Here is a 25248-nt window from a genome sequence, read left to right as displayed (position 1 = left end):
GCCACTGGTTCTTTGGGTTTTATCTGTTCTTTGTCCATAAAGTGAAAGCAATACAATTGGATGTTATTTCCGTAAGCCTTTCTATGTTTCACCTTCCAAACCAGATAACAGAGTTTTATGAAATTTGATAGAGAGGATATATAAAACACTGAGAGTTATCAGAAGAATTTCATTTTGCTATCTGTTCACTACAGACCTTATTTTAAGTGAAACTCAAACCAAACTTTACTCAATTCCTCAATAATGTGCCACATAGCATAATAAATGCAGCTCATGAAGATAAGTAATTTATATTTTAAATACTTTTCTGTGTGGTATACATTTTAATTATATGCAAGGAAAGAATAATTCTATTTATAAATATTGTAATGTATGTACTACTGATCAGCTCTACTGGCAATAGATTTCTGACTGCACTGTACGAATATCAAAAACAGGCAGGTGACACCAGAACACAAGGAATGTACACAAAAATTTTCCCTTCCAGTCTTGTTTCTTATTAACTGTTAAAATCAAACTGTTATACTGATTCCAGTATTCAGTACAAATCACAACTGAAAGAAATACAGGTAAGACTACTGTTGTGCATCATCTTACAGAATACTGTTTTAAATTTCATTTTAAACATATTCAACCAAGCAAAGTGACATGTAGTTGATCCTGCAGCTGCTCTGTATAGTTCAACATAACACTTCAGGATAATCAAGTAAGTAAATGCAGTTCATAAAAACCGCTGTCAAAATGTGAGAAGACATCATCAGTGGGAAAACAAAGATCCTATGGTAATGAAGTATTAACTAATGGAAAAGCATCGTTATTTTAGGGCAATTATATCTAAAAATCAATAATTCCAAGGACAGCTGTATATTCTCACTGCTATTATGAAAGTGAAACAAATGAGAATAAATGCATGAATTGATATTTTTTTCTACCTTTAACCCCCTGGCACATTATGAGCTGATTAAATCATCTCAGGATATTTACATTAAAACTGTCACAGCCAAAGAGAGTGGCTTGATGTTAATCACATAGTACAGCATTTCCATCAATAGATGTCATCAGGTGTTACAAGTAAAGTAAGGTGAACGTTAGGGAACTGTCCCATGGCCTACGACTACACGTACGAAAGTCTCTTCTACGAGGCTAGAGTATCGTTCGATGAGGGAAGACAAATAAAGGAAACAGAAGATCATAACAAGGAATTTTACAAGATATTCCAAGAAAGAATTAGGACCAGCAAAAGTTTCGCCACGGACGGCTCAAAAATGGTGGACAAGCCTTTTGTAGGATTGGCACTGATAGATATAAACGATGGTCGTCGAATGAAATTCAGAATATCCAAGATAGCGTCCATATTCACTGCAGAAGCATTAGCAATTGCCGAAACACTAGAAATCATCGAAAAAACAGAATCCGGGCAAAACTTCACGATTTTCTCGGACTCGGCAAGCGTGTTACAAAGCATTGGTAACCCCACTAAAATAAGCAACGCATCGCACATCATCCACATGCTAAAGGATAAAACAGAGAGACTCGAATCACGAGGGAAAAAAATCCAATTCTACTGGATCCCGGGGCACTGTGGAGTCGAAATTAATGAGAGGGTCGACTCGCAGGCAAAGCTAGCAATTAAAGAAGGCAGAGATAGCCAACTACTACTACCCGTGGCTGATCTTAAAACCGAGTGGAAAATGAAAGGGAAAGAAGAACTCCACAGCTTTTGTCAAAACACCAAACAAGAAAGGGGAGAACGCTACTTTGAAAGGTACTATAGGAAAGGCTCTACTCCGTGGTTTAGTCAGATAAAAATGAACCGCCGTGCCTTCGTGTCAATAAACCGTATGCGAGCAGGACATACCAGTCTTAAAGTAAGTCTAAACAGATTTAACATTGTGCCCACGGCCGAATGTGAATGTGGTGACGGGTTGCAAACGGAGGAACATATTTTCTGGGATTGCAAACAGTGTGACGACCAAAGGGCAATAATGATGGGCATCCTCTCCGAGAACAGTAAAAAGAACTACCCAAAATCAGTCACAGAGCTCTTGAGGCTAGAAGAAAAGAGATTTCTGCAAGGCGTCTGCTACTTCATAAACAACATTCCCATATATATTTAAAACGGATACGTAAGGAAAGAACAAGAGGAAATGGCACGGACCACTCACAACATTCTCAAATTTATGCTAAGATGTGAATTAACCGCGGGCCCACCGCTACTACAGAAAGAGAAGTTTTTAGAATGTGCTACAGAAGGCCGGATGGGCATTGCCTAGGCCACTTTTGTATCCTAGTTTTTTTACCCAATAAAAAAAAAAAAATAAGGTGAACGTTCATATGTACGCACGCGTACATCAACATCTGACTCACTCACCATCAGCCTGTCAGCTGGATTGAACTTTGGCTGTTGCCTGCTGAGAGAAAGAGCCTCAGAACTCATCCAACATGATGAACATTATAACAGACATGCATTTCTGCAGTAAATGAACTGTTTAGAAGAACTTTAGTGCCCACAATTTAAAATGTGTCAGTCTGTCTTCATATACTTCATTTAAAATATTAATAGATTTAACCACAGACCCTTTCTTCTGCTATAATACTCTTACAAGAAGGCCTGAAGAATTTCACTAACATATTGCTCTGAATGAAATCTGTTCAAGAAATATGGGTCCTGCTACTCACATAGCAGTAATGGCACAACACACATAAATCTTCTGATCATGAAGAGGTACATGCCACATGCTTTTTTCTTGTTTCTTGCATGGCTCAGTTTTCAACCCTGAAGATGGAGGTGACATAGTCCTCCAAAACATCAGCTGACTTTCAGCGGACTACATGACATTATATCCCAGAAACTAGAACTCTTCAGATACTTCAAAAGCATGTGCCAGATTAACACTGCCCCAACCTTCATCAGTTCAAGCACACTGTCCTGCCCACAAAAAGCAGTTATAAGAGTGTGTTCTCCTCTCATAATCATCTTCTTCAATTGCCTGAAACTGTCTGATCTTACATGCAGGAGATGTGACTTTTTAGTTGCTCTGCGTGCTGTTGTCATTGGAACCTGTACTGTTGAGCCAATCATGTCAGAGATTTTTGAGGTGAATCTTCTATTTGGAATCCAGTTTCATGAAGCATTTCTTCAGTTAGCACAGTATTCTGTCTAGTGTATTTCTTGGCCAATATACACCCAGTTGAAAGCACTTTCCTGACAAATTCAAAAACTGCTGATGAAGCTGCACCTTGAATACGAGGATAAATACAGCAGAATTTTCTTTTACTTGATTTGTATGATTTATTTTTCATGTAAGTATCATGCAGAAAAACCCACCGTGTATATTTCATGATCTCAATTCAATGCTGTAAAGGAGAACATGGACCAGATTTCTTAATGTTTTACCACAACAGAAACACAAGGGGAACTGATATATAGTAGAGGGAGTCTAGCTGCAGTCAAAGTGATGCAAGGCAAACAGCATGAGACAATCTATAGTAACACTGCCTGAGTCTCATTCCTCATCACTTGACCACTTAAAGTAATTTCAGTTACCCCTTGCAAAACCCCATTAATTCAAAATTTGTGATAATTCAGCCAACTGTTCCTTTGTGCATTATGACCTTGATGATCACAGTGATTGCAAACTGCTGCATGTAGCATTAGAACAGTACAAAAGAGGAACAAAAATCAAAATAACTTAATTTTTTAAATTCACTCTCAATAATCCTAAGCATACAGGCCACTTAAAATGTTTTTAAGGCTGATGTCAAAATTTACATTCTTACATTTTATAACAAGTAAATTTATTTTACAATGGGTGATCTAAGTTTCAAAGTAAAATTGTATTGCCTAAAATGATATGAGAAGCCATTTTATAGCTTCCTTGAATATACGAGTACTTTTAGTAGCACTTCTATAATTTGGACAACGGTCCCAATGACTCCAAATCAGTGAAGTCTTACTGTACTTTACACTATAGCATAATGCAAAGTAGTAAAATTAGAGACACTCTATCCTTGGCTTGTATACCATATCTTCGGGCTGGCACAGGTATCTGGAGATAGGGACTAGCTCTATCAGTTGGGCCAAACTGAGGAGGTTTTACCTGAAGGAGACAGAATGCATTCTCCAAATTGTTGTGTTTCAAAAAATAAAGAGAATGGTGCTTTTAGATAAAGACAGGACAATGAATAATGTCCAAAAACATAATATTTGTACTCTATCCTTTATCTAAAAGAATACAGCACACTTTTTTTCTTATTTTCTGGCTTCTATGTTAGGAATTAATAAATGAAGACACCCTAAAAGAGTAAAGAAAAAAACATTCACAGTCAAAGCAAAATGACAACATTCAAGCAGAGTTTCTTTCTTCAATACACAGTTCATCCCAAAACTAACAGCACAGTTACCAAGACGAGCACATCTGAACTACCACGAAGATACACAACCACACTGAAGCAGGCAGGGAGACAGTGGGAAGCTACCATTATAATGCCATCCTCAGTACTACATTTATATGCCACTAAAACAACTTCGTTATGCTTAATTTCTTTGACGCCATTATTAAAACATCCTATAATGTATATAAATGTCAAATTCTTTTCAGACTGCAAATATTCATGTAAAATTACAGATCTTAATAGTATGCATCCTGTTTTGTGTCATAAACAAGGCACATAAAATGTATACAAAAGCATGCAGTTTACACAACAATATTCTGTAATTAAAATAAAGTAGACACTATTGTATCAACATTTGTTTTTATTGATGATACATGTTCCAACCCTTATACTGGGTCATCATCAGGCATACAATGATACCAGACTCAGTTGCTGAATTGCATCTAACAATTTACATCTAATTCTTCAAAAAGAATTCTTGTGAGTTCTTAAATGCATAAATTGAGTCTTTCAGTTAAAATTTTAAGTACTTAGATAAACACCGCTAAAGCATTGATTTTATATTCATAGGCACATGCAATAAATATATTGTGACATGATGTCTGAATGTCAGAAGTGTGAAGTCAGAAAAGCACATCAGAGATGGAATCCACTGCTAGGCAATGGTCTGTTGAAACACATTTCCAGGATGACCAGCTGGAACACTCAGTTGCTGAGCAATGCTAGGTAAACAAAATGGGTTGTTTACCATGGTATTACAAGTGTATCGATCACAGTGCAGAAAAACACAGTACTGGATGTAATGCTGTAGAATTTTGGCAAGGGTTTTGTAACTTTTATGTATTAAGTTATCTTTGGTTCACAGTTAGAAAGGTTAGATGAAGGGTTAATGTTTGAAGCAGAATGCATGAAGTAGCAACGTAAGTGATAAACTGTCACATTGCATAGTACTGCTGATTTACGCGGAACAGACTGCTGTATGGAAAAAGATAGAGAGCCAACTCAGTGAGACAGCCTGAGCAGATCCAACCCTCTCTACCGAGATGACCAACCACGTCGGTACTTTGGGGGAGAATTCGCTCTAATTAAGGGGCGGAGCTTACACAAAGACAGGAGTCAGCAGGGAAAAGGTTATAAAATAGCTAACACAACTGGAGGAGGTTCATTCAATCAATCAATTGATCAATCTACCAATCTATCGATCAATTGATCTATCCATGTATCTGAGTGTACAAATGTTAAGTGAGTAGCCAGCCAGAGGCCAGGAGGGCCAGAGCCATGGTCGAGCCAGACAGAGGGGACACCATCAGCTTCCTACACCAAGTAAGTTGAACTGTTCATATCAGTCATGGATATAAAGTGCTGTATTATTAAAGTGCTATTTTACAAGGTTAGGGAACCACGAGAGAGAGAGTGTAGGCCCTGAGTGAGAATGTAGGAACTACCTCAAGAGCTAGGATAGTGAACCCAAGAGTGTCTTTATCTGAATTACAATGTGTATGTAACCGGCCACTGTCGGCCATGAAATTGAAATGTATATAAGTGTATATATTAGTAGATGAAAGTAGACCAAGTAAGGGGGATGCATGTGTTAATGACTTACCCCACAGTCACACCCTCTACTTCCTGATCTCCCGTACCTCCCAGGTTAGCGATACTGTGAACTCACAGCTAAGAGGTAGCTAACAAGACAACTACCAAGCGCTTAGCCTTGCAACTGGTCATTCCCCAAGGGCGCAACGGCATGGATGGCGGAAGAGGTGGAGAGAATCCTCCACTCCCCCCTTCACGCCATAACACTGGAACCATTGAAGGCAGTGGTTTCTATATGGTTCTCCCAAAGTTATGAAACGTAAAGTAGTTTGCCAGATGAGTCATAGTGAGGTATCCCATGTGGAGGCAGGGTCAACTACTTCCACCACAGCCCTGTGACTTGTAAGAGGTGACGAAAAGGGAAGTCTCAAATCTGAGACAGTAAAATATGGTCGTGAGTCCCACGGGACTCGGACCCCAAGAACAACCAAAAAATACAATATACCACAACTCTGAAAATAATGTAAAATGTACATTATGACTGATACATAAGCTTCATGCATGAAATACTTCATGTTCTCTGTCCCAAATGGTGCAGATCTTCTCCTTTATCTCAAGAGAACAACTTTACATAACAATAAAAAATTGTAGACACATAAGATACAGAGGATTTAACACTGGAATGCTGTGCAAATTTTTACAGCCAATGTAATCGATATTGCCATTACAAAAGTTAAAATATTCCTTTACTTGACAACCTTTCAAGATGTTCTCAAAAACTAAAACAATGTTGATAAGCTACTGCCTAGAGTTTAACAAAATCAAACTATGTGTTCATAAGAATTTTTATTTCACATGAAGCCGACATTTTGCACACAATATCACAACAAAAGCAAAGCAAACTTTTCAATTTCTTTCATTCCTTTTATAGTTTCATGTCAACATCGGTTATTCCTTTCATGATCTGAGGCTAAATATTCAGCCTAAACTCTCAAACTAAAAAATCAGCATAAGTAAGTTTTGTTCCTAATAAAGTTGGGATTCTGATGAATTGGGGGACCTGATGGTATATTTGATGCATTTCAATTATGGCAACAAAACAGAATGTGTTTCTTTTGGTCATGAACACAACAAATTTTTCCAAACAAAACCAATCCTAATCACTGCATTAACATTGGTTTTATTTTAGCATCTGCTATATGTTTTGATCCAGGTTTGGATCATCAAGCAGTTTCTTAAATACATCACTTGTTACTGAATTGTCATAATATGAATGCAGACATGGACTGAAGACATGGATTGAAAAATATAGCAGGTGCTAAAATGAAACCAATGTTAGTACAGTGTTACTGGGTTGGTTTTGTTTGAAAAAATATCTGCTATGTTGATGACCAAAAAACCACAATGTAACAAACAACAGGATGCAGACAATAAAGAAAGAAAACAGAAGAACTCAGACTTGAACATGAAGCTTGAAGTATGTCTGTGTGAAGCTGGCAGCTCATCAGAAAGCAAAATATGAATGTCAGAGGAAACAAAAGCACTGAGGCTGTTCAAGAACAAAGTGTGAAGGAGAATCCTTGGACCTAAGCAAGAGCAAGTAACTGAAGGATGGGAACAACTGCACAATGAGAAATGGATAAATAATTCCAATCAAAAACCGCCAAGAAAGGAAGTAACTTAGGAGATTCAAGCACAGAAGGAAGAATGTTATTAACACTGATTTTAAAGACAAAGGGTGTGAGGGTAGAGACTAGATTAAAACTGACTCAGAATAAAAACTAGCATTGGACCATACTGAGCACAAGAATGAATAATCAGGTTCCATAAAATGTGGATAATTTCTGTACCAGCAAAGCAATGTAAGCTCTCAAGTAGGACTCTTGTTTCACAGAATCAGTAAGATAATTATTTAGTCTGTCACTTGCCTTCTGGCTTCCCAGTAGTTAAGGAACTTATGACAGCATTAACGAAAGAGCTGCTTAACTGCTAATTGTTATCACACATATAAATGAAACATATTTATCAGCCTTGTCACCTGAAAAACTTATATCACTATTTTCTTGTGTGTGTGTTAAAGTAACTAATTTGTTTTCCAGTATGACATATAAGTATAACTGTGAGAGATGGCATCATGGCAGGCTGGCAGACTTACTTGAGACCGCTACTACTCGTGCTACCAGTGCTGTTAGTATTAGCCTGCACAGCATTGTTAGGTGTTCCCTCACGGCTCCCTCCTCTCCCCCCCTGCTCCCTGTAATTGCGGTAGTAGTTCTGAATGCACACAGCTGCCTCTTGGCTCTTCTTGAACCGCTTGTGTTCGCAGTATGAACGGAAACCATTTTGTATTACCATCGCTGCACGGGTCATTTGCTTGAAGTAAGCATACTGTAGAGTCCCAGGAAGTCATGAAACAGAAGAAAAGAAAGGACATGATCACCATCTGTGCTATGCTTTCCATAAATTCACATTACTACCACCTTCAATACAAGATACGATTTTCAGTGCTTATTAATACATGGTTGGTAGATATATGCACTTTTATATACACAACTGTTTTATCCAAAAATTACTTCCTCTGTTCATGGATAGTCTGTCATAATGTGAAATTCTGAAGACATGTTATGTTAAGTACTGTCACGTGTATTAGTGTCTTTAGATGTGGGTTTGGATTGGTGAATTGATTTATTGGATATTCACTTGTTGCAACTATAATTAATTATAACACTTTCAAAATTTCTGTAATTGTAACACATAAATAAAGTCTTCTATATCTTCTTTAACTAGTTGTTGCTAGGTAACAGATCTAAACAATGGCTATTCCTCTACAAAGTTTTCCTTATCCTCTTCCTGGCAACAGATTTTAACACAGGAACTATGTGTATAACTGTCAAACTCCAGATATCATTGCACTACAGCACACATAACATCTTCAAATCACATCTTCAGCCCCCACTGGCTGACTTCTAAATCTTCTTCACTTTGAACTTCCCATGGTTATGTCAGACTAAGAACTGACTTGCAACTGCCCTGAACTAACTTGCTTCTGAATTCACTTCTCTTAAAAGTACTCTGCACAGACCCCACAGAAAACACAGTCTGTATTGTCGATGATGTCACCGCATTGCATAGCATGGTCCGATATGCGGAAATGTGTTTACTGAGCCATTGTCTAGAAACGGACTGTATAACCCCACTGTTCTCCTATTGCTTAGCACAGACCACATAGAAAATATTTTCCCCTATATTCTTGCATGTTTGGAAGTGTTTACTGAGCCCTTGCCTGGTAATCCTTTCATCAAATCTGTTACAGTATTTATAATGGAGGTTTTTCTTTTCTGGGAAAAGATATACCGTACTAAATGTATGAATAATTTGGAAAACTAAGAGATACAGATATTCTTCTGTGCAGCAGTACTGAAAATGAATTGTTATGGCACAGAAGAACTGCTCTAAAAGGAAAAACACAATACAATGTGATTCTCATTTACTTAACACAGTTACCTGGTAATCACATTTGACAATGAACACTGCAGTTGAGTGATAAGCACTCTTGCTTCACATCTGGTGGGTCCCAGGTTTTAGTCTCAGTACAAAGCTGGTTATTCTAAGCATTCTCTTTGTTTATCTAAGTCCATTCATGTAAATGCTAGAAGAGTACCTCAAATGGCCACATCCGTTACAATTCACTATTCATATTTATTCAGCCATTTATACTATGTAACCTATGCAGCTGAGGCGGCTTCATTAAATAATAAATAAACACAGTGATTATTACAGTCTCCTGGCACGTGACACTGAGTATTCTGGTTACAGTCTAGAAGCCGGTAATCCTCACAGACACTGCCATAAGAACTACGTGTACATACCTCACAAACATAGCAGCTGTCACCACACACTGCAGTTTGAGTGCTCCTGCTTTGCATTTTCTAGATCCTAGCTTCACATATCATGTTGGGTCAGCTATTCTACCAGAGGTCCTCTGTGGTTTTCCTTAATCATTTGAGAAAAATGCTCTGGCAGTAGCTTAGAGTAAATCAAGCCTTGACTCCAACATACTTTTCTTTTCTTCAACAGATTCCACTAAATTTCCACCAAATCTTCACACTGACTGCTTTGAGGAATCAACATGTGTATCAAATTTGACAGAAGCGTTTGTTTCTCACATCAAAATTATTGGAGTTTCTTCAGTCAAAAAAATAACTACCATTTAAATGCCAGGCAATGAATGTATCAGGCTGTTTCTTTAACTTAAGAGTTCATCCTAGCAAAACTACCTCTTTAGTCAACTTCCACCATTCCTCAGTTAGCATCAGAGTCCCTCAGAGGCTTTCATTACATTACATTTTAGACCAGAAGTGATATACAGAAGAGTGAAGGAGGAAAGGAGAGGTTTCTTACCCACATCTGAAATCAACGGATTTAGAAACATCCCAGTAGTACAAAAGGAAAAATTGAAGCATAAAACATACTGACATCAATAATTAATGACAAACGACCATCTTTTCCTGACCTAATGCAAAAATATTTTATATTTAGGCATCTTTAGCTTTGAAGAAAGCAGTCTTCTAGGATGTGGCGCCATGTAGATATTGTGTTAACTGACGTTTCTGCTCGTGGATTTCTTCCTTTTTCTTCTACCCTGAAGATGGAGGCGATACGTTCCTCCGAAACGTTGGTTAACATAATATCTACATGGCGCAACATCCCAGAAGACTGCTTTCTTCATAGTCACTGCCATGAAAACCTCAAATCTTTAGCTTTGTTTTAAGGCATACCTTTAAGCCATCATATCATAATACCAAGCCTGGTCCATATAAACTCTGAAAGGCCAAGCAACTGTCTTAGAATTCAAAATATAAAAGTTCTTCAGATGACCTTAGTCTTGTGCTGCTGGTTTTCAGGGGCTTGTGAAAAGATGGGACAAGTGCCTCGATGTACAGGGCGATTATGTTGAGAAATAAAGGCATTTTTCAAATCAGTACTCTTATATGTTTAAGTTCTATATCCATTTGTAACTTACTTACTGACTTACCTAATACATAGCTTGACAATCTATTAAACATGATACTTTGAACACAAAAAAACCTTCCTTTAATAATCTGATTAAAGAATTCAAACCCTTGCATTCATTTTATAAGAAATAAGAGAGATAGAATATCATACAATTACAAACATCCACTTATTGCCATGGATTCAAATCTAAAAACAAAACCAAATTTTATATATGTCATGGGGGAAGTTAATAGCATTCATTTTCATATTTTGGAGGTGTCATGTTCAAATCTTGACACAGGGACCTAGTATCCTGATATCTTTTGTGGATTTCCTCAGTCCTTCAGGCAAATGCCAATATAGTACCTCAAATTAGGCCATAACCATTTCCTTCAAATGCACTACTCACAGGTCACTCTACCATTCAACACTACACAGTATGGGTTACTGAGAGCATCACTAAATAAACCTTAAAAGGTAAAAACATAAAGTTGTCCCCATGTTCAACTAATTAAGCACTATGCCATGAGGGTGTATGAGGAAGTGGATGTATAGATCCACATTTTCTTTACTTTGGCACTAGCTGGATGTGAATGGTCAGTTTCATGCAACTGCTGCTTTACACCTGGAGAAAGAGCACCTGGTACCCATTGGATAGGAGGCTAGGCCCCAGAGCCAGTCTAGAGGAAAGAAAATCCTTGACTCTACCAGGACTCAAATTCTGACCCCTCAGTCATCCACCTCATAGCCAGTCGCACTACAGGCTGTGTTAGCACGGCTTCTAAAGAAACCTTAAATAAAATCAAATTTATACAGATATTATGCAAATGTGTCCATGGGCAAATTATAGTAATATTATATACACGTGCTTGAGTGCATGCAAGCAAGCACGCATGCACACACGCACACACACACGCACACACACACACACACACATATTGGTATTGTAAATGTTCAATGTCAGAAAAATCAATATTTTCAAAATATATGTAGTTCCAAGTCCTCTTCCAGACTAGGTTGGCATACCTGTTTATAGCGGCGATAGTAATTCTGTATAAGTACAGCTGCCGCACGTTCCTTGTCCTGTTCCTCCAGCTTCTTGCGACCCTTATATGATCGGTATGCCTTCTGGATAATTTTAGCTGCTTCATACAATTCTCTCTGTTCACGATCTGATTTCAGAAATATGATGCATCATCAGTTTCAATTTAACTTCAAAACTACTTCCAGGATTAAGAACGCTGGGTATGATTTGAGGTTTCTTTGGGGGTGAAAAGTAAGAATGTGGATTTCTGGTTATAACAAAACATACTTTTTATATGTGGTTATCGGTGTTGCAGCAGAACTTGCTGCCTCCGTATTCAGAACAACCAGTGTATCATACTTCAGATGTCCACAATGTTATAATTGGTTAGATTCAGAGGTAAGAACTTTACTGCAATTCATACACAATTTACAATGTAAATGTTTAGTTCCTTACATAGTGTGAATTAACTAGATGTCAAAGTTTATTCCTTGAGTAGCCACTAGTTTTTTACTTTATCAAGAAACTTTCTATCATTGCGGAATGTTAACAATCATTAACAGTCATAACATATGCACATCACTGAATCCCAACATGATCCAGAAACAAAATGAATTTAATTCCTTCAAATTATTGAAACTAACATGAATATGAAGAGGCCTCAAGATATAAAATGTATCTTAAAACTATATACTTGTATTATAAAATATAAAATGTATCTTAAAACTATATACTTGTATTATAAAATCTAGTTGAAAACAGGTTTCATTACTTTTAAACACCATAACATTTTGATTACTTGAATAGGTGGAAGAACTATTTCTCTCAGTTATTGAATGTACATAGGGTAAATGACATTAGGCAGATAGAAATACATACACCTGAGCTGTGAGTACCTGATCCTAGCCCTTTTGAGGTTGAAATTGCTATTGCAAAATTGAAAAGGTATAAATTGCCAGGTAGTGATCAAATTCCACCAGAACTTATTCAAGCAGGAGGTGAAATATTATGTTCTAAGATCCATAAGCAAATTAATTTTATTTTGAATAAGGAAAAATTGCCTGATCAGTGGAAGGAGTCTATTATTGTACCAGTTCACAAGAAGGGTGATAAAACTGACTGTAGTAATTATCGGGGATATCACTGCTATCAACTTCATATAAAATTTTATCCAATATTCTTATCTCAAGATCAAGTCCATATATAGATGAAATTATGTGGGATCATGAGTGTGGGTTTTGACATAACAGATCAACTAGAGATCAGATCTTTCTTTTGCATTCATCAGATATTGGAGAAGAAACGGGAGTACAATGAGGCAGTACATCAGCTATTCATAGACTTCAAGGAAGCCTATGATTCAGTTAGGTGGGAAGTATTGTACAATATTCTTGTAGAGTTTGCGGTACCTATGAAACTAGTTAGGCTGATTAAAATATGTTTAAATGAAACGTATGGTAAAGTCTGTATAGGTAAACATTTGTCTGATAATTTCCCTATCCAGAATGGTCAAAAGCATGGAGATGCTTTATTGCTACTCCTTTTCAACATTACTTTAGAATATGCCATTAGGAAGGTCCAAGAAAACCAGGTGGGACTGAAATTAAATGGGACATATCAGCTGTTAGTCTATGCTGATGATGTGGATCTACTGGGTGATACTATAGATACCATAAAGAGAAACACATGCACTTTAATTGGTGCTAGTAAGGAGGTTGGTCTAGAAGTAAACACAGAGGAAACTAAGTATATTGTGAAGTGTTGCGCTATCTCATCACCAAACTGCAGGGCAAAATCATGACATAAAGATAGGTAACAGATGTTCTGAAAATGTGGCACAGTTCAGACATTCGGGAATGACAATAAAAAGTGAAAACCTGATTCAGGAGGAAATTAAAAGGAGACTGAACTTGGGTAATGTTTGTTGCCATTCAGTTCAGAAAACTTTTGTCTTGTCATCTGCTGCCTAGAAACATAAAAATTAGAATATAAAAAACTATAATTTTGCCTGTGGTTCTGTATGGATGTGAAACTTTGTCTTTGATATTAAGGGAGGAACATAGACTGAGGGTATTTGAGGACAGGGTGCTGGAGAATATTTGGACCAAAGAGACATGAAATGATGGGAGGCTGGAGAAAACTACATAATGAGGAGCTTCGTAACTTGTACTCTTCTCCAAGTATACTTAGAATGATCAAGTCAAGGAGGGCGAGAGGAATGCATGTAGGATATTGGTGGGAAAGCCAGATGGAAAGAGACCACTGGGGAGACAAATGCATAGGTGGGTGTACAATATTATAATGGATCTCAGAGAGATAGGATGGGATGGTATGGATTGGACTCTTCTGGAACAGGACAGGGACCAGTGGAGGGCACTTGTGAACACGGTAATGAATCTTTGGGTTCCATAAAATGTTGACAAGTTCTTAAGTAGCTGCACAATTGGCAGATCTCAAGAAGGGCTCAGCTCCACGAGTGAATGAGTGAGTGAATGTATACAGCACACGAATAATAAATTTTTCTCATATGTCCCACTGCAAGCAGGGATCAGATGTATGTTATATTTACTTTTATTTTTATTTTTTGCATCCTGTTGTATTGCATGGATGTTATTTATTAGCTTTGATTAACTTCTATCTGGAAGTTCCCGGACTAGGTTGAACTTACTCAATTCTGGTTGCCATCTCCTTCAAAATAGTCTCCTTGGGAATGTATACAGTGAACCCATCTTTTTTTCCACGCTTCAAAAGCACTATGGAAGTCATTTTCCTTAATGCTGTTGAGCACTGCTTGCGATTTGTTTTCGATGTCAGACACTGTTTCAAAACGTCATCCCTTCAGTTTCATTTTCAATTTGGGAAATCACAGGGGGGTAAGTCTGGCAAGTAGGGAAGATGGGGAACGATAACCATGTTGTTAGTCACAAACTCTATGGTTATCAGGGGGGTGGGGGCAGGCATGTTGTCATGATGGAGCCAGTTGTGGCTGCACTAGAGTTCTGGTATTTTTCATTGCATATCTTCTCTCAAACATCACAGTTTGTTTCTGGATCATAACCGTAAATCCAAATTCTGTCACCTGTTATGAGCCTAGAGATAATTTTGGATCATCATTAGCCTTGTCTCATAGCTCAAGACACATGCTTATGCGCTGCTGCTTTTGATCATTAGTCAAGAGTCAGGGAACAAATTTGTGGCAATTTGGTGCATGTTAAAATTTTCAGCTAAGATCTTCTGGCAAACTCCATAACTGTTCACAACAGTATCTGAGAGTTCATGGATTCTTCAGTGACAGTTTTCGTTGATGAGTTCTCAAATTTTTCAAAGACCACTGTCAATCTTAAAGAATGTTCTCCAAAAGTCTCACAAAGCATTTAAAGGGTTTTGGAAGCAGATTTACTTAGCTTAACACAAGACTTGATGCAGACACATTGCTCGATTTTGTCATTCATCGCGGATAAAATGAAACATGAAGTAAAAAATAAAAACACTTATGTGAAAGCAATGCGTGTTCTCAGTGTGGCAGACTGATGCAATAGTCTTGCGGAAGCGTGACCTTGGCCTCCCCTCTCATCTTCTTCCACTGAGGCAGTTACAACAATAAAAGTCCAGGAATTTTCTGATAGCACCTGTACTAAACCCTTGTTGACGTCCTATTAGTTAAACTGTATACTTATTTCTGTCGGATTCTTCTGTTCAAATACAAATTTTAGAGTGTGCATTCTCTCTACTGGTTAGCCNCTGGAAGTTCCCGGACTAGGTTGAACTTACTCAATTCTGGTTGCCATCTCCTTCAAAATAATCTTATTAAATTAACTGTGTTCTTAAATAAACTGATTCATAATAAAAATGTTTCTTGAATATGAGTGTGCCTTTCTGAATCTTTATTCCTCTTCTCAGAGTAAATTTTTTGACACTTTCCATATCTCTGAATAATTGACTTTGGAATAAATATTATATATAAAATTCTGCAGTAATTTTAACAATCCTCCTCCTTTGGAATAGGTTTAATCACAGCCTCATACAATTCATAACTTCAAACACTGACAAGCACTGTAATCTTAAAAATATGAGGCTCAATGGCTACTTTACAGGTAATCAAGAAATTATGAAAAAAATCAGAATGTGGCTTTTACAGAGAGCATCAAATTTATAATATAAAAAAAATAAAGATGTAAATCTTAAAAATTTCAAGAATAGAAAAACATGCAATGTGTTTCTGATGAAAAAAGAAAGAAAGAAAAAGAAGAAAAAATGTGAAAGAGAATCAAATACTAGAACAAGTTAAATTAATTTATTTAGACTACCTGATATCATATTGAAAAACGACATAAAATGCAAATTAACACAATTCCAGCAACAGACTAACACAATACAAGGAACCTTGAAAGACAAAATTCTTAAAAATATGCAAAACTGCAAGAGTCAACTGCAAGGCCTGTCCCTTCATATGACTCAGAAGTCCAGACAATACCAGAAAACAACAGAAACATGTTAGCAGGCGCTGAAACATGTCTCGAGGTAATCAGTAGGAGTTACACTTCAAGATCATGATGGAGTCAAAAAGATGATGATAAAAATAACAATAATTCAGTTCCATTCTTTATTTATTTACGTGATGGGCTCAAATGCCTTCCTATTTTTTTTAAATATACTTTTATATATTTATGTGCATCTTCTACCAGTTTCATTTTTCATAATTAATGCACTAACTCACATAACTTGGTCTACCTTTTACTTTATTTAGCTCTAACTTTGCTCTCTGTGTTTCTGATTATTTATAGTATATCAGACAATGTGTGGTTTCATTTACTTTACATGTTGGATCCACTTAACAAGATAAATGGTACTCACCAGATAAGGTGAGGTTTGAGAAGTCCTTCTCAAACAGACTGCTAGAGGCTTGGAAGAACTCACAGAAATCAGCAGTGGTGGGTGGAGGTGACGGAGAATCTAGAGTAAATGAGCAGGGAGACTGAAGGCAACTGGATGATGCTGGGCTCAGAGATGAACTAGGAGTACCAACATCATAATATCTGAAAAAGACACAGAAGTTATTTACGTTTTATTTTTATGCTGCATTTAATTCATATCCACCATACTTTAAAAACTTTAACACAGGTGAGAGAAGCATCTTACAGCATAGATCAAAAAATTATTCAGAATTGGTTTGATGATGATCAAAGATGACTGTGATACTTCACTGAAGTACACAGATGTACTTTAAAGGACTCTATCAACTATTTTCTAATGGCAGTATCTGACTGTTTTCTGAAGAATAAACAAGAAATTTGTCCTTCAAAATAAAGAAAATACAGACAACTTATTAAAAAAAGTGTCAGAAAATTCAGGTGCACATTTCCTGAAATTACACTCCTTATCATTTTCATAGGTTGTTAAAAGGAGAAGTTAAAAAAAATACACGTGCGCGTGTGTATATATACATTTAACATATTTCCTGGGGACTAGGAGAAGGGTCTAAAATGTGATAATGTCTAAGAAAATTCTTACTGCAAATAATAAGATAAAGTTGTATCTGTACTTAATTAAGCACCATGCCATGAATATAATGGGGTGGGGTGGGCGGAAGAGGTATTACACTGCATTCTTAATCTCAGTGCAAAATGCAGATAAGTTATCAGCTACACATATCCTGGCCACTTCACTGTAAGGGCCCTGAGTATTCAAAGCATAGGAGGCTGGGTGGGACCCAGAACCAGTCTTGACATGGTTGCAAAATGAAAAATCCCTTCTTCTTACTTCAAACGCTAGTCATCCACTTCCTAGAAAGTCATTACACTTCTGAACTGTTCTAGATTTATGCTGCTAAATGTTCCATATATTTTCAAAGAAGTCTCATAATGGAATCATAAGTTGAATGGGCATTACATCTGCACATAAGAGTACCAACCTGTAGTTGTGATCACTGAATTCAAAGTTAAACTCCACAGGTTCAAAAGATGATGATGGTTCATCCATAAGCAATGGTTCCATAAACACTTCACTAAGAGAGTCACTGGCTGTTGTCAGGGATTCTGGCTGTGATGGACTGCAGTCATGTCCCAGCATCATATCTTCACTTTCATTCTGTCACACAAAACATAAGCAAGAGATACACATGTCTGAGTTGACAATTAATGAGTGAAGGGTGAATATTTATTATACTGCCATACTTACAACAATAATGATATTAATATTCCTTAAAAAATTCAATAGTAACGATCAGTAACCAACAGTTACCAACAGTACACACATAAAAGCCACAGTAAATAAAGTACCACATTTTTGAGCTTTAGAAAATGTATATGCAAAATGTGAATTTTTTTCATGGAAATCAACTAGTATATATCATTTTGCAAATAATATTATGAAAAGTAGACGTGTAACAATAAGAAAATATAAAAGCATTATGCAGCTTTCAGTGAAAGTGCAATATGCTGGTCGCAGAAGCAAATGACTAAGCAGACTGCAAATAGAATTTAACTTGTCAAGCTACTGTTATTTTTCAGTGCCCCCCTCCACAAAAATCCTATTTATGATCAGGATACACAAAACATCACTTCTACCAGCTGTTATGAATGAGTATGAAACACTGTCTCTTGAATACATTAGGGGTAGGTCTAGACCAGCCTTTGCACCACGACCTTCAATAATCTATTCTGCATAACATGGTCTCTTAGTCTGTAGGAAGAACAAAGTTACAACTGTCTGAAAGCAAAGTGCTCAGAGAAATATTTTTATCTAAGAATGAAGTAAGTGAGCAATTTAAAACATTACTAGAGAACGGCATATTGAAATCAATGGGAAACTGTGAAGTAAAAGCCCTATTTAAAGTTACTTTGTGAAGCAGTGAATTTGAACATGAAACTTCAGAAAATACTAAATTGAGGAAATTTAACACTGAGATTATTGATTTGGGTTATGTGAAAGGGGGGGGACATTAAATGCAGATTACATTTTACTGACACAAAAATCATATTTATTGCATATGTTTCCAGAGAAAGCCATTTTACACTCTAAAAATATGAACATAGCTCCAAATTAAACTATTTGGATGAAAGAGTACAGTTTAGTGGTTTATTAAAATAAATGTAAATTTAAATTATACATGTTTAAGCAATGAAATAGTCACTAAATAAAAAAAACTTATCAAAGGAAATCAATGTTGTAAATGTTAAGTATTTCAGTTAATCTTCCTTTGCTAACCTAGGCTGACCCTCAATGAGTATGGTGAAGAAGAGTGACTTCATGAGACTTAAAAACTGATGCTTTAAAATAATATGAAAATTCTCTTCAGCCAGCATGTCATGATCGAACAGGAATTCAAGGTGGACAACATGATGTGTAAATACACATCCAAGAATGTTTTGCCATTAAACAGACTGGAGAAAGGAAGTAGTTCCTTTTAATTGTCCCACCACAGCACACCACGTTTCTATACCTCAGGAACAATGCAAGATAAAATATTAACTGAAGGGAAAATTTACTTTCCTTTACTTTGTGACAGTCAATTAAAATATGAAATTTAGGCCACTAACCTTTATCCTTTCTGGCATAGCTGCAATTATCTGTTCAGCCAATGTCAGTACTCGAACTTCTTGCTCCCCTGTTGAACAAAATAGATTTTGTAAAATGTGTATAGTTTTAAAAGGATTTAGAGGGATTCTTCTGCCTTTCATAGAATATCCCATGGTCAATTATCACGGTCAAACACATTCACGCATTCAGACTAATAGATAGAAACTTCAAATGTGACTTTCTATGCTATAGATCTGAAATTCATGATGTGATGCAGCTGAATATTTGTTCTTATATCAGCAGTTCATGTTAAAATCCATAGATGGCTCTGTGGTACTTAGGTATCAACAGACATCAGCGAAGACAACCTACAAAATGCTTCTGGCATAAATATGGTCAACATGTCAACATTCACAGACCTGTCATGAGGCCTCTTTAACTCCCTAATTGCCAGTTCTTCTTCCAGGAAATGTTATAAATATAACATTGAGAAAACTTTTCCCTTGATATATGTTTATATATAGGAGAGACAAATTCGAGGATACAAAAAGTAAAGCACAGAGAATATTAAATTATAGAAAATTTTTCATGTAGGAATCTAATATTAGCCTACCAGCATCTTTCTGTGAAAGTTCCTAATTCACAATTTGCTATACAGAATGTCTCAATATTACATGCCTTATTTTACATGATGGTTTCTAGAAACCAAAATAGGTAAGAAAGTTCATATGAATATGTACCCTGAGGGCCTTCCTTAAGAAGGTATAGCAATTTCAATTTCAACTTATATAGTCACAACTTACACACTTCTTAAGGTTAGTGGGTTGTGTATAAGAAGGAAACAAATAAAAGACAGTAATATGGTGGAATACTGTCATTTTCAAACCATATGTGATTATGTGTATTGAATGGGGCATCTTCCAACAGCCCACTGCAATTTGGCTGAAGATAACTAAGGTAACTGTGGCCACTAACTCATGCCGATAAAATGTAAGAACCTACAAGTAATCAAATGGATCTCTACAATCATAATCCAACACTTACAAAATGCTCTCAGAATGTGGCAACAGAAAATGACATTTCCTAATGGCTATAACTTTTCAAGGAAGACCCTCAAGGAACATATTCATATGAACTTTACTTATTCTGATATCCAGGAACTTTCCTGTAAATATGGCATGTACGAGAGCTATTCAGAAAGTAACCTCCAGTGAGCTGTTAACAAACAGTGCAATGAGAAAAAAAATATTATATACAAAAAATACATTCATAAGGTACTTCTCAATGTAGTCACCTCTGGAATTGAAGCACTTGTTATATCAGGGAATAAGTACTTGTGTGCCTGTGTCAAAGAAGTCCGCTGTCTGGTGTTCAGCCATGTTTTGTATCATGAAACACTAGATGAACTACACAGAGCCATTCAGAACAAAAAGTGTAGAATGCTGACATACAGTTAATGCCCTTCCATGTTAATGTGTGTCTGCATACACTTGAATACTGTTCGAGCATTTCAAATGGGAGTTATCTGACCACCCTCCTTTCGCTCAGAGTGACTACCACCTGTTTACCTACCTGAAGAACTGGTTGTGATCACAGCGCTTCAACAATAGTGAGTTGATGGAAGGAATCCAAACATGGCTGAGCTCAGAGGCAGCAGACTACTCTGACACAGGTATACAAAAACTTATTCCCCATTATGACAAGTGCCTCAATACATATTTTTTGTAACATTTTTTCTCATTGCTTTTTTTTTGTTAACAGCTCACCAAAGGTTACTTTCTGAATAGCCCTCATAATAATGAGATATTGCATATCTATAATATTATGGCATGTAAAACTGTTGCTAGGCAACGACTGCATAGGAAGCAGCTATACAACAGTCATTACTGAGTAAAGGTGTTTTCTGTGCAGTCCGTGCTGAGATGTTATAAGCATAACAGTTAGTGAGAGTCGACAGTTGGAGCAATGAGTTAGTTGTGATGGTCAGCAGCCAATAGGAACGTGAGCATAGAAGCAGAGGACATTGCTGGGTCTGTCATGAGCCTGAAAAGACCTAGTGTATCCTACAGTGATCTGGGAAGTGTGGTCATGAGTTGTGTGTTATAGAGTCCAATAAATCCGATTACCAATCCAAACCCCATCTACAGTCACTCAATCAAGTGAATACTTGTGTCAGAAGTGGGATTGGATTGAAGACTGTATTGTGTAGTTATACCACTACACTACAAAGATGGAACAAATACTGGCATGCCTGCTGGCAGAAATGAAGTAACATCCAAGAGAAGATGGATGTCTGGCTAAAAGAAATGAAGATCTAGCAAAAAGAGATAATAACCTGCCAAGAAGTAATGGAGGCCTGTCTAGAAAAGGTGAAGGCAAAGGCTAACCCACAGAAGACAAAGACTGGCTTGGAAGAAATGGAGGCGGCAGTGGAAACCGACCTTGAAGAAATGAAGGCCAAGTTTTCTTCAAAGAAAAGTTTAACAAGAGGGACACCTATCTAGGAAAGATGAAGGACAATATAGAGACCAGTCAGGAGCCAAGGGAAGATGAAAGTAGGGCTGATCTGAAAGAAGTGGACACCACAGGTTTGGAGGCCATAGCGGAGCAACAGGAAGTCCCTAAGAAAGAGGTCGCAGTGGAGATGATCGGAGTACTGGACGACTGATATGGGGACTGGCATCTAGCTGTAGGGTGCTGCTGACAGCCGAAGAAATGGACCCAGGGCAATGGTGGATCCCGGAAGATGGCCGCTGCCAATAGACAGATGACTTTCCATTACCTTCCAGCATCACGCAAGGGACACAGTCATCATGGACCAGACTAGAATGATGTGTGTGAAACCCCTAAATGACGGACTTTCGGGAAGTGACCTAAATGTAACACTGTCATAACGGACCAGGGCCTGAGATGGGAGCTGCCTCTGGGGAACAAGGAAGATATTTTATGAGGACCTCGAACAAATCATCAGACTGGAGGTTGCAAAGCCAACAGTCGAGTTTTCCATCGGGCTGTGGAAAATGAATGTAAAGACATTATAGATGAGTCAGCTCCCACCCAAATGGAAGAAGAGACTCCTCAGCATCTTACTCATATGAGCCAGATATGTAGGAGCACCAGCAATTCTCAGAAGTTCTACCTGCAGCATTGGAAAAGATGATGGTTGCACGCCTGGACTGGCTCACAACTTATCAGGGAACTGATCAGGATGAGTGGCCTTATGGAGGGAGCAATGAGAGCAGTTGAGGAGTAATCACTGTGAGAAATTGGCCACAGGGAAGGAAGGCTAGGCTGATTACAGACATGACTAGCACAGCCCTGGGAGAAGAAGAAATGGTAGTATGTCTGTAGGCCTGTAGAACAGTTAGTGAGAGTCAACAGTTGGAGCAGTGAATTAGTTGTGAGACAGTTGCCAGCTGGTAAGAACGTGAGCCTGGAAGCAGAGAACACTGTTGGATCCATAAACAGGCAACAACCGATGAAAACATAGCAGACTGAGATGACTTAGTACTTGCTGTAGTGAATGGCCTTGTGTGCATGTGAATTAGTGATAGCAATATAGTTACTTGCAGTTACAATCTGTAAGTGTTCAATAAATCCAATTACCAATCCAATCTCCTGCTATAATCACTAACACGTGACAATATAAACTTCTGTTTCCCCAATTCTTTCTATTCTGTCTCTCTATAGGCTATTAGGAGACAATGTAAAATAATCTTATGTAATGCATAATGCAATATAAGTCCATTAATGTCTTGTTACTATGCAATCACATGTGGTTTAATCCACAAAATGATCTATTTATCATTTACAAGATATTACCAGGCAGTACCATGATAGTAAACAACACATTTCAGCACATCACCTTCCAAGTACACAGTTACTGTTAACATTGTTTATGAATTATGTTAAAGATGCATGCAGTAGATGACTGAATCTAATATACATGAAGTATTACACAGATGCATGATATAATAAATAAGCAATTTCATTATTTCAGTATAGCATACTTCAAGAAAAACCAAAATTAAAAATGAATAATTTAGTTGGAATACACAGTGATGAATGTAACACTAAGCTAAATCACTGCTTCCTGACAAAATATTAAATGCCAAAGACTTCCTTGATAATATGAACCTCAATTGTTGAGCACTTAACAGTGACAATTTCCACATTAAACAGAAGGTCTACAGGAATAAACAGCACAGTTTTAATTTTGGCCCACCAATATTAGTATACAATCTCCATGGTACAGGGTGATTGAGCAGGTGATTGTTATGTAGAGACATTATAAATTTCCTGTTATTATGGAACCCTTAGGTGCATGACCACATCACATTAACCTATCACTGAACCCTGTCCTAAGCCACATCAATCTGAAGCTTATTTCTATAAAATTTGAGCTAATATTATCAAAAAAAGTTTCTTGGGCTATCAGCCACGTGAAGATATAGTTTGTTTCTTTATCTCCATCTGCATCATCAGGGATTGCTGTGATAAGTGATGCTACTGCACCCTGTATTTATGCCCAAGTACTATGCCCCTGAAGCCTAAAGTTCTGTTCCAGTGTTGAGTGCCTAGGATCTGAGCTCTGACAGCATACTGTTGGGGTGTACATAGTACAATGTGCACTTGTGTCACTGATCACATCAAACCCTGATGATAGAGATGGAGGAAGTCTACAACAATGGATACTAAATCCATCTTCACATAGCTGATCACCCAGAAAGTATTCATGGTACACAGTCACTGTGAAAGCTTCATATCATATTTAAAATTATTCTCCTATCTATATCTAATTGCAAAAATTGTTCTTTTCTCTTCATACACTGTAACCAAAATGTTAACTTAACTAGCTTCATAGTGGAGGGTCATCCTTGAAAAGTTGATGTTATTCAGCCAGTCAAGAAATACACTGCTTTAATGGAACATGGTGGTTTGTTATCATATTCACAAAAGCATGTCACTGGATTCATGTCACGCACTACATATCCAAGTTCCAAGCTCTCTGTGACATATCATAATATGTTACTTATTTATGCCGAGAGGCTGACAGGCTTGCATCCAACACCCAAAGCATCAAGACATCTTTGTGTCAGCTGTCCATGTCTGCCTATTCCATACATTTGGAAGTGATCTACTTCACCTGAAAATTCAGGTCATGTCATGCTGCAGTGAGAAGGGACCAAGTTAACAAGATTAATTTATATTTTGTATGCATTTATTTTTTCCTTGTGCATGCCACATTCTCCACCCATCTTATTCAGCCTGATCTGATATGGCAGAAAATTCTGAATGCAGCCAGTTGCTGCTTCTAATTCAATTCATGAATTGCCACACAATTACTGTAATTATCCTGTAAAGCTGTCCTCATCCAGTGACAACTGTTCCAGCCAGAGATTATTAAGTCTGCAATTGTAGGAATGAAATGGCCATATTTAATTTTGAAATAAGATGACACAGAACATGCCTCAGACATCATATGTTAGTTACAAGTGAAAGGGATTTCTTCCTAAATTTGCTGGAGTTTATTCAATCCCAGCAGTCACTTCCCAAGATAATGATTTTATTCTGTCTGTAGAGAAAGCCAGCCTATGGCAGAATACCCAAAGTAAGGAGATCAGGTGGACATGTAATATAAATCACTATTATGATCATGGTAGGCCTACATACAGAAAATTGTTAGCATTAAGAATGATCACATATCTGGACAGATTATGCATGTCTATGATTCCCTAGGTACTATATGGAAGGCACCACTAATCTATAAGCTCAACACAGGG

General features: G+C 37.2%; 1 protein-coding gene across 12 annotated transcripts in view; it reads right to left on the bottom strand.

Annotated features, from left to right (window-relative positions):
* LOC111868918 (calmodulin-binding transcription activator 2) overlaps nucleotides 1-25248 on the bottom strand; it is a 444850-nt gene that overhangs the window by 18668 nt on the left and 400934 nt on the right. For all 12 annotated transcript variants that reach the window (XM_023860018.2, XM_023860017.2, XM_023860021.2 and 9 more), the window contains 5 exons: nucleotides 19486-19553; nucleotides 17859-18034; nucleotides 16802-16983; nucleotides 11950-12095; nucleotides 8084-8316 (listed from right to left, as the gene is read on the bottom strand). In XM_023860018.2, the coding sequence (XP_023715786.1) occupies nucleotides 8084-8316; nucleotides 11950-12095; nucleotides 16802-16983; nucleotides 17859-18034; nucleotides 19486-19553 (805 nt within the window). The remainder of the gene's footprint in view (nucleotides 1-8083; nucleotides 8317-11949; nucleotides 12096-16801; nucleotides 16984-17858; nucleotides 18035-19485; nucleotides 19554-25248) is intronic.

The sequence above is a fragment of the Cryptotermes secundus genome, unplaced genomic scaffold, assembly GCF_002891405.2.
Source record: "Cryptotermes secundus unplaced genomic scaffold, Csec_1.0 scaffold753, whole genome shotgun sequence".
Classification (NCBI taxonomy): Eukaryota; Metazoa; Arthropoda; class Insecta; order Blattodea; family Kalotermitidae; genus Cryptotermes; species Cryptotermes secundus.
Note: the sequence above shows the minus strand (reverse complement) of the source record. Positions and strands in the feature narration are given on the sequence as shown.